This window comes from Macaca nemestrina, chromosome 10, assembly GCF_043159975.1.
Source record: "Macaca nemestrina isolate mMacNem1 chromosome 10, mMacNem.hap1, whole genome shotgun sequence".
In the NCBI taxonomy this organism is placed as follows: Eukaryota; Metazoa; Chordata; class Mammalia; order Primates; family Cercopithecidae; genus Macaca; species Macaca nemestrina.
The window spans coordinates 128,120,083-128,134,362 of record NC_092134.1 but is presented as its reverse complement, the minus strand read 5'-3'; the positions used below and the strand labels follow the sequence as shown (position 1 = coordinate 128,134,362).

General features: G+C 39.5%; 1 protein-coding gene across 4 annotated transcripts in view; it reads right to left on the bottom strand.

The window, feature by feature from the left end:
• LOC105481967 (glutamate ionotropic receptor NMDA type subunit 2B) overlaps positions 1-14,280 on the bottom strand; it is a 442,762-nt gene that overhangs the window by 322,145 nt on the left and 106,337 nt on the right. For all 4 annotated transcript variants that reach the window (XM_011741769.3, XM_071072182.1, XM_071072181.1 and 1 more), the window contains one exon: positions 3,864-4,292. In XM_011741769.3, coding sequence (XP_011740071.2) covers positions 3,864-4,274 — 411 coding nt within the window. In that variant the 5' untranslated portion in view covers positions 4,275-4,292. The remainder of the gene's footprint in view (positions 1-3,863; positions 4,293-14,280) is intronic.

Genomic DNA, 14,280 nt, shown 5'->3' with positions numbered 1-14,280 from the left:
CTTGCCAAGTATCACCTCATTTAATCCTCAACAACCCTGTAATCAACCCTGTGATCAACAACAATCAACTAACAATATAATTATTAGTCCCATTATACAGGCAAGGAAACCAACATTGAGAGTCAGAGATTGGTGACTTATCCTGATTCCCACATTTAGAAAGCGATGCCTGAATCCAGCTTGAACTCTAAATTCTGATTTTTTAGTAGTCCTACTCAGCTAGCCCCCATGCTTCTTTCCACCATAGTATAAAGCTCATTTCCTCTTTGGGAAAGCAGAGTGCTAATTAATGTTCTTACTGATTAATTAGCATATGCAAAAAAGTGAGCCCATGCTATTTGACCAGGTGCTGAACTGCTGAACTGTGTCTGTGCTGTTGTCAAAAGTCTTCAGAACAATGCTGTCCTTCCAGCATCGAAAACTTCTTGAATACAAACTTTATCCCTGTAATGCAATCTTCCACATGACTAAGTGGGTTTTATTGGAAATAAACTAACAACAAAAACTTAAGTTAAAACAGACTGACAATTACCTGTCTCCGAGAAGGGGAGACAAAAATAGAAGGCTTATTGATCATCCTTCAGACGATTACTATGAGCCTTCAATGTGGCCAAGCTACACGGTCTTTGATTTTCTGCATCAGTTCCACTTTCAAATGTTTTGTCCTATTCCCCTGTTGTTGATTAATAGTTGTCCAACTGTGTGTTCCCATTCTATATTTGTAAAATATGGTCATGGTACTTAAAAATAAACTTCTATTTAAAAACAAAACAAAACAAAACAAAAAAACAAAAAACACCTGGCCTTAGTTTTGAGGTGTTTTATTTTTGAAACTTGTCCCAAAGGCTTTTTTCTCTGAGACGTGAGGACTCTTTTTATTTGCCTTTATTCCAATCCGTTAAGCCCCCAAACATTCCTCTGCATGGCTGCTGGAAGTTTGCTGCTGACACTCTCTCTCCAGGTAGCTCCTGCCACCACCCATTCAGCATCGAATCCCTGGGGTTGAGCCTCCAACTTTCCGGATCTCCATTATTGCATCTTTTTCTTTCTTCTTTTCCCTCTTGCTGCTTACCTTTTAGAAACCGTTCTTTTCAGGTCAAAAGTCAGATATTTACGCTATTTTAGAAAAGCATCTAAAAGTCATTGCCCACCTCCTTATTTGGCGGAGAGAAAGACAAGATGGAATATTTGGGTGTGGTAGCAATGAAGGCAGGAGCAAGGGGAAAGTGACCAGAGGAGGTCTCATTACAGTGACCTAGAAGAATTCACTTTACTGGCATCAGTTCTCCTATTTACTCCTAGAAGGCAGTAGCCAGTGGGTCCTCTATGGAATTGTGCTACACTTAAGCGCTCCACCATTTCATACCCTTGTTATGATCTCTTGTAGTTAGATTCTAGTATTTCCTGATTATGAATCACGTAATAGATCACTTTCAGTCAGATGACAGCCCCCACAATGCCATCTAACAAGGGAGAAAGTGAAGGGTAGTAAGATATATGAGACCTTAACCAGCCATTTTCTTGAGAGGCAAGAGAGTACATAGCCTTTGAAGCCAGCAACCAATGTTAAAATCCTGGCTTCCACTTAAGAGCGATAGCATTTTGGATATGTTATTTAACCTCTTTGAGCCTCAGTTTTCCCATCTGTAAGATAAAGATTAAACACCACCACTTAGGTCGCTAAGTAGTTAAGAGTATTAAATAAGATAGTGCATACAAAGCACTAAGCGCCTAGCATATGGGGAACACTCGTAAAGCCCCTAAGATACATCAGTGAACAAAAAGACTTTAGTCTCTCTACATGCTCTATATCTTACCTCATATTTGTATAATGATGTTGTGGATTTTTAAAAGGTACCAGAGAGAAGCAATCAGCTAGTTTAGGCATAACGTTTTCTACCAGGGAGAAATAATATAGGTTGCACAATAGCCCACACGAGAAAAAAAAAATCATTTTTACCTGTTGTGCTCTCAAAGTAAGTATGCACTTATTCATGGTAATTTTAAAATTCGCTCTTAACCATCTCAGAATACTTTCAATGCAAAATTGTGCCCTCAAATTACCACTGCTAAAATAAAATGTAATTTGCTAAGGACAATCATGTTTGAAAAAAAAAAAAAATCTACCTGAAGCACAACTCAATGGGTTCTGCCACAGTCGGTCAACATTTTCCATTTTGCTTATTTTTGCCACTTCCCTTAGCATGGGCTATTTGTGTTAGTGCCTGTTTTCTAACATCTGTACCTGCACCCACGTAAATGGAAGAATATATTTCTCATATGATAATGGAAAGTCTTCACTTAACACTTTCAACTTGACCTTGCCTAGACTGAAGGGAAGCGCTGAAGCGGCAGCTAGTCATCTCTGCCTGCTGCCGACAGGTGGCGGTAGCAGTCATGCAAAGTTCTTTTAGTCTTTGCTCAGCTGCTCCACTGCGGTGATTCTCAACTAGCCAGGCAGCATCCTTGTGGTGTCTGTGCTAGGTTTTAAGATATGTACAGACATTAACCCGAAAGCCTGTCTTTTAAGTACAAAACTAAAGGCAGGTTTGAATGTGGTGATAAAAAGTATAAGATGACAATGACAACAGTAGAAACCGAAAAATGATAAACATAGCACTTGTGGTGGAACACACTATTCTAAGACCTGAATGGCTGGCTGCAAAGGACAGTGCATATGTACTAAGTGCTGTATCTAAGCAGTGAACAATAGTAAAGCAAGGAAAATAACTGAATAACTGATAGTATGTAGAAACAAAACAACCCAAAGCAAAATAAAACGCTTTTTTCCTGCCGTTAGGGAATAAGCCCCAGTGTCAAGTGGCAACTAGTCACATGACAATTAACTTAACATTAATGCAGGAGAGGCTAGGATTTGTTGGAGATTTAAAGCAGTGGTTGTCAATCTTAACTGCACACTAGAATCACCTGGGGAGCTTTTAAGAATCCCGAAGCCCAGGCCAATAATCAGAATCCCGAGGGGTGGGACTCAGGCATCAGCAGTGTTGAAAGCTCTTCAGGTGATTTTAATGTGCACCCAAGGTTAAGAACCATTGCCTTCAAATCTAAGCATGGGGAAAATGGGTTGCTACAGGTTCCATGGATTAAAATCTATTTGGATATACAGATCGATGTGTGTGATGAGTGTTAATACCTTGGCAAGAATTATTTCCCTATGACATTTGTATCTTCAAGGAGAGAAATCACCTGCCTTGAGGGATTTTTCCTTTTATAGTCTTGAAAACCGTATGGGTGAGAACATGTATTGCCAAGGAATAACAAGAGTATGCCTTTCATATACCTATTTGAAGAAAATGTATCCCAGAGCCACAAGCATCAACATCCCTTAGTCATTTCAGTGAGTCCATTTATAAAAAAGTGGACACAAAAAAATTTTCAAAACTATAGGAGTTTCTAGATGCCAGCACCTTTCCCTCACTTTCATCTTTAAAAGATTGCTGGGCACAGTGGCTCACGCCTGCAATCCCAGCGCTTTGGGAGGCTGAGGCAGGTGGATCACACGCTGAAACCCCGTCTCTACTAAAAATACAAAAATTAGCTGGGCTTGGTGGCAGGCGCCTGTAATCCCAGCTACTAGGGAGGCTGAGGCAGGAGAATCACTTGAACCTGGGAGGCGGAGGTTGCAGTGAGCCAAGATCGCATCATTGCACTCTAGCCTGGGCAACAAGAGCAAAACTTTGTCTCAAAAAAAACAAAAAAAGGATTAATTGCTGGCCTATCCACGCTCTCAATGTAATCTGGTTACCTTCCATCATTAACAACCAAGTTTTACAGGAAAACAAATGCATGGTTTAGTCCTCAGTACAAACCCCCAGGCCCCTCTTGTTGCAGCCCCGTTTTACCTTATCTGCCATTATCATAGAGGAGCCCCCGTGGATGCCCAGGATAGGGGTGAGAGTCTGTGCAGAAATGAAATCGAGGATCTGGGCGATGGCTTCCTGGTCTGTGTCATCAGCAAACACCACCCCCTGGATCTTCCGGTCAGACATGAGATCACAGATGCGGGTGATGATGCTCTTTGGGTCGGTCTCATTCATGGCTACCAGTTCCACCCGAGGCACCACGGAGAGATGGTGGAAATCATCTTTCTCGTGGGCATCCTTGATGGCCACCTCGTCGGAAGTGCCCACGAGGATGACAGCAATGCCAATGCTGGGGGGGCTCTTCTGAGAACGAGCTCTGCTGCCTGACACGGCCAGGACAGCCAACACCAACCAGAACTTGGGAGAACAGCACTCCGCTCTGGGCTTCATCTTCAACTCGTCGACTCCCTGCAAACACAAAGAGAGAGGGAGTTAAAATAGGACCCACACCATGTAACCTGTCTTAGAAGAGGCTAGCTACTGCAATTCAAGGACCTTATCTCTTTTCATTGAGCACCAAACCCAACTCCATCTTCCAGCCTACTGTCTTATCTCTGGTCTTTCCTCTGCAGAATGAGAGAAAATGAAACTTTCAAAAACCTCAGAAATCCCTAAGCAAGGCAATAAAAGGTGCTATTGCTATAGTCATTGGCAGCTACAGACAGACAAAAGAGGAAAAGAGATTGTGAGTGGTCCAGGTAGCCATGCAGGTATGCATACACAAGTCTCCTGGCCCTCCTGTTACAGCCCACCCTAGTACTGTTCTTGGGCTCAGGGACGGCAAGGCCAGGCAAAGTGAGCATAAAAACATACTCAGCAGAGGTGAGCAACAGAACATGGGCTGGATAAACTGGATGTGGGGGGGCTATAGGTACACAAGCCCTGCATTCTTGCTGCCTTCAACTTATGTTTGCCTCAATGAGGACGACAGCCAGAAAATTCTTTAGTAACCTTGTTAGTATCTGGCTCTTAATATTAAATTACAAGAACAACTGATACATGACTAGTATTTTTAAAACATTGCCTCAGTTGATCCTTACAATGACCCAGTAGGGAATAAAATAAGAAAAACATTATCATCCCCATTTTATAAATGTTGACACCAAGGCTCAAAGAAGATAAGTGTTCTAAGACCATGTACCAATCAATTAAGTGAAACAAACCTGAACCCAGATCTTCTGACTTTTGTATTCCAATATGTGTTCCATTACACTACATGGAACTGCCTCTCATATAACCAATTATCATAAGGAACACATATTACTCCGATCTATTTATGCACCAAAATACAGAAACTTAAATACCATTAGCAGCCACATTTGAAAAATGTTCCTTTTTTTCTGCTGCCATCCTATAGCCATGACTTCTCTAAAATGATTGATGCCGTATTTTCATATAATTCATATAATTTCATATAATTTACCACCTTTTACCTACAAAGAACTCCTTCTTTTTTACTTCCACATATAACCCAAATCTTACTCTATGCAGCAGACTAAGGACATAACGCTCTATAGAATATAAGCCTTGGCCATCTCTCTCTAAGCTTCTCATCATTCTCCAAGAGCTCCTCTTAATATAACTAGTTCTGCTTATGTTGCTTTATTTTAAATAATCAATGTTCACTATTCGGGTGACAGCTACACTAAAAAGCCCAGATTTCACCACTATACAATATATCCATGTAACAAAAGCATGCAGGTACTGCCCGAATCCATAAAAAATTTAAAAAAATTTAAAAATCATTTATTGTACATCTTTTTATGCTGCACACTGTGTTAGGCATTTTGTCATATATAATCTCTCTGATCTTCATGGACACCCTATAAATTAGACATTTTATTCCCATTTATCAAGTAGAAAAACAGAAGCTCAACACAGTTATGTAATTATCCAAGGTTAACGGCATTATAACACCAGCATGCCAATACATAAACACAGCATTTTAATACTCCAAGGCAATATTCTACAAACTGCACCCAGAACCAAAACCAGATTCGCATTCTTCTACAAAGAGAGAGACAGCATGCAATCAAGGATAAAAATGCTGCTTCAGATCTCCTGCTTGTTTCAAAAAAAAAAAAACAATGGTAAGAGATTAAAAATCTAAAAATGTTGAGAGATTAGCTAATTTTAAAAATCATGAAGGTATTGAAGAAAGAAAGATAAGGAAGTGTTCGGGCTGAGCAGTCAGTCTTGACTGCAAAGGGCGTTAATGATTCGGGAGCAAGATGCTGGGGACATTTTGTGGGTGAAGAAGCACAACATCCAATCCAGTTCTTGGCATAAAACATTTTGGAACTTTTACTGGTGTAGTCATCCTTCAACACTGCCAAGAAGGAGGCCTGTATTGATTGCCTTGTCTTTCTCTCGCAAATAAGATGAGTAGCTCAGTGGTTCATGCCTGAGCAAAGTTTACTGCTGAAAGTTTTCTGATCTCAGTGTCTCTGTGAAAACAGAGAATGACTCCACAAGCCCTGGAAACCTTTGCTGATGGACTGTATCCAATTTAGCAGGGGAACCATGGCCTGAATTCCTCCTCCCAGAACTTAAAGGAAAGCAACACTAGAGAGACAATTGAGTAGGACTGATATTCAGAGGAAGCAGAAGGGGTTTAGCACCACAAAGAGCTGTGCACAAACTACATACACACACACACACACACACACACACACACACACACAGAGTTCAATTCCAATGACTGGTTCTCAAGGAAAGCCAAAAGATTTACCATTTGGCAAAACTATAGGCTAACTTCATTCCAGTGGTATTCTAATCCTAGTTACAAGTCACTAAATTAGTTTCCTTCACATTTAAAAGTGGCCCACTCTGCCATGACAGTTTATTAACTTTAATGTACTCCACTCTCCCACTTTGATGTTTTATTTGCTCTCTAAAATATCTCTTGTGTTCTTCTATTTTGTCTCACACAATATATTATCTTCGGCTATGCAATGGCTAGTTGTGACACCCAAAGAATAGCGTCTGGTTTTACAGAGCATCTCATTTATACTCAGGATACAGCGAAGCACTTTACAAAGCAATACATTATGGGAGATAACAGTAACAGAGGGTCTGTGAGACAAAAAAAGAGGCTACTTTGAATACAGACTCAATTTCAAACATTAAAAGGGGATTCGTTGAGAGAAAGCACGTAGTTAAGATAAGCAGAGTGGCTTTGCTCCCTTCCTCACAGAGACCATGGTAAGTCTTGATGCACCTGCTCTAGGAAGTCTTGCTCCCCCTGTAGAATTGAGCATTGCTTCCTTTGAGCTCTCACCATAGCCTGCATGTATTTATCTAAATATGCATAAGCTTTTATTATCAATATATGATGATGTGTCCACCTACTTTAACTAGTTGATAACCTCCTTGTGAGTAGGGACTTTTTCAGTTCAGTAAGCATTTATTGAGCACTTATAACCTAGTGAACTTTTTTTTCTTTTTTCTTTTTTTTTTTTTAGTGGTGAGGATGCAACAGATACAGATTCTATCCTTCAGGACCATGGTCTAGCACAAGACACAGACACAGACCCATAAAGAAAATGTTGCCTCACTTTATTCATATTCTTGAACTCTAACAGTGCCTATATGCAATAAGGAAGGACTCAATGAATGGTGGCCAATATTGAGTTTCTACCATTAGGTTGAACCATATAAAATTGTTAATATTTGACCATTTTTGACCTATAATAGTTCAACCTGCTGTGTGCCAGATATTACTATTGCCAGGTAATTTTCATGCATTATTAGATACTCACAAAAACATTGGAAATCATACTTTCCCTTTATCACAAATGAGAAAACTGAGAGTTAAGTACATGACCAAGATTACACAGCTAATAAGGGATGGCATCAATTTTCAAACCCAAGTTTGTCTGGATCCAAAGCCCTTCCTCATTCCCTTCCAGGGCCTCTCAGTATAATATGAGTGTTGAGTGAATGAATGAATGAATGAATGAAAGAAATCACCAACCAAAACCAACTGGTGTTTTAATACCAGTTCTGCGTTAACACAGTGCCTGAGGATGGGCGAGTCACCTAATTACCATCTCCATGCTATCATCGGTGAAACCAGGATAATATACCTAACCTACATACCTGGAAGATTTTTGTGAAGATCAAATGAAAATATGTATATGGAAGTGCTTTGAAGAATCTAAAATACTCTACAGATGCAAAGGATATTACGTTTAAGCTTCTATAGAAGCTGTTCAAGGAGCCTAGCTATTTATGATAGCACAAAGTGAGTGTGTGGGAGGTGAGGGTGAAAGAATGGCAGACAGAGGCTGAAAGGAATGTTAAGAGGAAACTCACATGGGGCAAAAGATATTAGTTCCCTGAGCGATATAATCCCTGAAGATGATGTCACACAATGGCCTCGGGGTAGCAGCGACCTCCACTGACAGCTTACTAGTCATGTAGATTAATTCAAGAGTCACTCCAGCCAGGGCCAGTATTGGGAATCAGTGGAGCTCAGCATATCCAAATCATGCCATGAATTCAGAAACCAGGGTGCACCAGCAGGACTAGCAACAAAGCAGCAAGATTAGAGAGTTGACTGTTCACTCATTTGGCTCTTTGCATCCTTGAAGCTTAGGCTAAGTGATCCCGAGATCCACAGTAAACAAAAGGCCACAGGAGCTTATCTTCATGCCGGTAACTGGTACAGGGTAACTATAGCAGGAAACAGTCTACACTTTGCTCAGAGCAGGCTCTAAGGGAAGACACATCTGGGTGGGAAGCCAGGCCAACCCTGTCCTTAGAAAACTGAGTCCTGGGGCAATCCCAACTGGAAGGATATAAAATGTGACTTAATAATTAAGTCAAAAATATTCCAAGCACCATCCTTTAATGCAGTCAGGACATTATTTAGAGTGATTCAATTAAGGAGATTATGACTGGAATATGACAGGCAGTGAGTGAAGTTAATATTAAAATGCCAGAACTATGTATCAGGTCCAGTTTCCCAAGCTACCAATAAAGACAGAAAGTTAGGAGACATAGGCTTAAAATGTGTCACATTAGAGAGTGGGGAAACAAGAATTCTCATATAATGGAACAGGAGTATAACCTTTTTGGAGGCCAAAGTGGTAGTATCTATCGAAATTTTAATATCAAGACAAAATAAAATTCAAAGGCAAAAACATCAAAAGGGACATTAAGTGATATCACATATAGGTACCAGGAAGATGCAATCATTATGAACACATATTCATGTATAAGGCAACAACTAAAATTTACATGGGAAGAAACAGACAAATCCAACTGACAAAAGATCTTATTAACTAAGACATAAAAGATTTTTTTAAAGCATGAGTTACAAGTTTGAACTAGTTCGGATACCTAGAAATGCATATAGAATAGAGAATAGATGTTCTTTTTAAGTACATACATGAAAAATATTAAATCTACAAAAATACATCAATAGATTTTAAAAAATCAATATGAAATCAATTGTCATTTTTCCATAATGTGATTACATTAAAAGTACTTTTTTTTTTTTTTTTTTTTTTGAGTCAGAGTCTTGCTGTGTCACCCAGGCTGGAGTGCAGTGATGCTATCTCGGTTCACTGCAAGCTCTGCCTCCCAGGTTCACGCCATTCTCCTACCTCAGCCTCCCAAGTAGCTGGGACCACAGGCACCCACCACCACACCTGGCTAATTTTTTGTATTTTTAGTAGAGACGGGGTTTCGCCGTGTTAGCCAGGATGGTTTCAATCTGCTGACTTCAGGATCCGCCAGCCTCGGCCTCCCAAAGTGCTGGGATTACAGGCGTGAGCCACTGTGCCCAGCCTAAAAGCACATTTTTAAAGGTACCAAAAATACTACATATCCAAAATCTTTTTAAAAAAAACTTGTAATTAAATAACTATAAAATTAAAAAGGAAATTTTAAGGGAAACTAAAATTCCTTTGAAGAGAATAACAATGAAAATACTAAATGTCAGAATTTCTAGAGGACAATTAAAGCAGTTTAGAGAGAAAAGTACACCTTTAAATACATCTATAATAAACCAAGAAAATCAAATGTGATTAATTATAATTGTTTTCACTTATTGCATTAAAAACTTAACAGTCAACCCTAATAAACAAGAAAACGAATGAAGCACAAGACGGTGAAACCCCGTCTCTACTAAAAATACAAAAAAAGAAATTAGCCGGGCGTGGTGGCGGGCGCCTGTAGTCCCAGCTACTCCGGAGGCTGAGGCAGGAGAATGGCGTGAACCCGGGAGGCGGAGCTTGCAGTGAGCCGAGATCGCGCCACTGCACTCCAGTCTGGGCGACAGAGCGAGACTCTGTCTCAAAAAAAAAAAAAAAAAAAAAAGAAACACAAAAAACAAAACTGATCTTTTAAAAGACATCAAGTCCTGACAAGATGAATCAAGAATAGAGAAAATGCAAATGAAAGAGAAAATAATAACATATATAATAGAAATTTTGAAATAATGAATATTATAAAAACTAGTTACTTTTCCATTTAATGTGTAATATGTAATAAAAATGACAAGTAGGGAAAGGGACTTAAAAGAATGTAGAACATTTGAATTAAGTTTTAGAAATTTAAAAATTGTTATTAAAGCCTACACCCCTAATTCATCAAAACTACTCCCTACCCTAGTCCTCCACTCCCCACCCAATTATCCCACCATCCCACCCCACCTCTGCCAAAATAAAAAGAAGCAAAAGTGGTACAGATGGCTTTATAGATTAAGTATATCAAACTTTTAAGGAAGAAACAAGCCTTTCTCATAAAAGTGGAACAAAAAGAAAAAGAAGGAAAGCTTGATTCTAGATTCAGATAATTATAAGAAAAGATTATTGTAAATCCCTTCTACTTATGGACATAAAGGGGGGAAAAAAAAAACCAAACCTTAAAAATTAGTGGTCAGGCACAGTGGCTCACACCTGTAATCCCAGCACTTTGGGAGGCCGAAGTGGGCAGATCACTAAAAACACTAAAAATACAAAAAATTAGCTGGGCGTGGTGGCACATGCCTCTAATCCCAGCTACTCAGGAGGCTGAGGCAGGAGAATCCCTTCAACAAGAGAGTTGGAGCTTGCAGTTAGCCGAGATCACGCCACTGCACTCCAGCCTGGCAACAGAGCAAGGCTCCGACTGAGAGGAAAAAAAAAAAAAAAAAGCTAACTAAAACACAGTATATTTTTAAAATAGTAATCATAGTCACCATGATCAATTGTGGTTTATACCTGAAATGCAAGAATGGCTTAACTTCAGAATATATATCAAAATAATTCACATTAGAGAACTAAATGAGATATTTACACGAATATCTCAAAAAAATGCAGATAACACACTTGACTAAGGGAAACACTTATATATGATAGAAATGTTAAATTGTGTTTAAAACAAACACATAAAAAAATAACTCTTTGATAATAGGAAATCAAGAGATCATCAGCCTTTACCTAGTGGGTACATCCAAAAACTGCAATCTATTTAGGAATTAGCAGAAGTCTTAACAAGACCTCTACAGCAAAAATTTGAAAACTTTATTAAAAGATTTGAAAGAAGACCCAAACAATGTAACCATATACCACATTCATGAATGTGATATCATAGTATTTTAAGTTCTATTTTCTACAATTTCAAGCCAATTCTTATCAAAATAATAGTAAGATTTTAAAAGAAATGTTATAAATTTATTCTAAAATATATAAGAAAAGATAAAGGTACAAAAAGAACTATTGAACACAGTGTCCTTATCTGAACCTATAATGAAAGTGTGCTATGAACTGAGAAGTATGGTTGACTCAATTCTGCAGAACAGATCCAAAATAATTTTTAATTAATATATTTTTAAGAATTTTAAGTTCCAAGTCAATTAAAGTTTTAAGTTACACCTTCTAAATTTAAATCTAGAGAAGCAGGGCAAATGTTGAACAAAAGAAATGATCTTGAGTCAGAATGCTTAGCTTAGGCAATACATGCATTCATCAACCATCTGAGGTAGGAAATGGGAGTATCACAGATGACATCCACTTTTCAGTATCACTAATAAGTACAAGACCAATATCTATTTTTGTCAAATGGCATCTATATATTCAGGGCATTTGAAAATCCAATTTCAATCCTCTAAATGCACTTAGTGTCTGCTAAACTACTAAATATCATCCAAATCTGTAGAAATAACACATAAAAGGCACCAATCTTTGATTTCAATTGACTTGGAACCTACACTTCTGTGTTCTGTTATTTTCTTCCCTCTCACACTCTTCCCATCATCCATTACTCTTTTCAAGGTTTTGAGCTCCCTTGCCCTGTTCTTTCTTCAGAAAGGAGCAAAGTAAGAAATCCTGAGAGTCTGGGGCATGGAGGCAAGGGGCTGAGACTGTGCCCCTGTGGAACCAGTGGAGAAAGAAATATCTCCCTGGACATGCTAGATACACGTCCAATTCATTTGTCACTGAGTGACCCACATGACAATAAACAGGCCTCCTTGGTCCTGGAGTTGGGGTATTTACTCACCAAAATATAGTCCTCCAGGGAATTAACCCCAAATTGATTTCAACATATCACAGCCACACTAATAATGGAAACAGAAAATCAAAGCCTTCATTAAAGCTGTTTCTGGGAAAATATTTGATGACAGAAGAACAGGACAGATGGGAGAGGGGGAAAAGGTACAGGCTCTGATTATCCAAATCTTTGAGCCAGCAGATGAACCATCAAGTCCTCTTATATAATGCATGTAAGGATGCCCATCCTAAGACCCCCAGCTCCTGTAGACCCCTAGGAGAAGATGGCCCCAACACTGCCAAAAGCAAAGGTGATACTGGATCTCCTGGCAGCAGTATTTCTGCCAAATCTTTCCTAGAACCTCTCCTGAGTAAGAGCCTTCTCATTCTTAGTTCAACCAGACCTGTCGCCTGGGCTCCTTCTTGTCCTTACAACACTTCCAGTGGCTCAAGCCAGGTTTTTCTATCTGAGCTGTTCTTCCCTGCTGTAGGCACAAAGCAGAAGTATCACATCTACTGTCACCCAGATTCTTGATATGAGGTTTGTACAGATAACTAATAAAGGATTATAAATCACTTTACATGTGTGCATTTTAATAGAAATTTGTAATACAAACGTAGATGATTATCAGTACTCTCACCAGCAGCAAACACTCACAGGTTTTTCTTTTTTCCTTAATATTCTGCAAGAGCAGACATCAAAATTGCTCAAAGTTCCTCTCCTAATATCTGCACACAGTTCTTAATTATAATTAATTTATAGGCCTCCAAGGACAGCGTGGGCAGCCCTGCTGAAATCCAAACCTTTTGAAACCTGATTCCGATTATTACCATTTGGCAGCAGATTAGGGCAATTGTGTGTATTGGTTTAACAGCAAAATAGCATTTTCAAGTGTTAATAAAAATTATTGGCTTGTCGCTGTCTATTAAGAGGGGGACGGGCAGTGAAAATAAGCAGATGATAAAAGGAGAAGCACAGGAGCAGGGCAGCAGGAAAATCTCAGCTGGGAAGGAGTCAAAGGAAGATACTGGAAGGACTACAGAGAGCAGGGAATAGGGGACAGACCACCAAACCTATAGGCATCTACCCAGAAAACAGTGGTGTTCTGAGCTGCAGATAAACAGCCTGCACTAGAGGAGATTTAAAATGTAGGAGTTACATAGGTAAACATCTGCCATAGGGGTTTGCTGCACACATCAACCCATCACCTTGGTATTAAGCCCAGCATCCATTAGCTATTCTTCCTGATGCTCTCCCTCCCCCACCCCCTCCCCACCCACAAGCCCCAGTGTGTATTCCTCCCCCCATGTATCCATGTGTTCTCATCGTTCAGCTCCCATTTATAAGTTTACCTATGTAACAAACCTGCACATCCTGCACATATACCCCAGAACTTAAAATAAAAGTTGAATAAAATAAAATAAAAAAATAAAATAAAATAAAATGGACGGGCACTGTGGCTTACAGTACTTTAGTAATCCCAGCACTTTGGGAGGCTGAGGTGGGTGGATCACGAGGTAAAGAGATCGAGACCATCCTGGCCAACATGGTGAAACCCCATCTCTACTAAAAATACAAAAATTAGCCGGGCGCAGTGGTGAGAACCTGTAGTCCCAGCTAGTTGGGAGGCTAAGGCAGGAGAATCACCTGAACCCAGGAGGCGGAGGTTGCAGTGAGCCAAGATGGCACCACTGCACTCCAGTCTGGTGACAGAGTGAGACTCTGTCTCAAAAAAAAAAAAAACAAAAGTAAAAAATAAAATATAGGTATTGAAGAAGGCTACTTCCAAGCCCCAACCCCCAAAACAATCTTCTCTATAGCCTAGACATATTCCAAGCCATTGCATCCCTCAATAAAGCCTCTTCTGCAATAATAATCATGTTGTTTTGTAATGGAGAGAGCAAAGCTTTAGAGT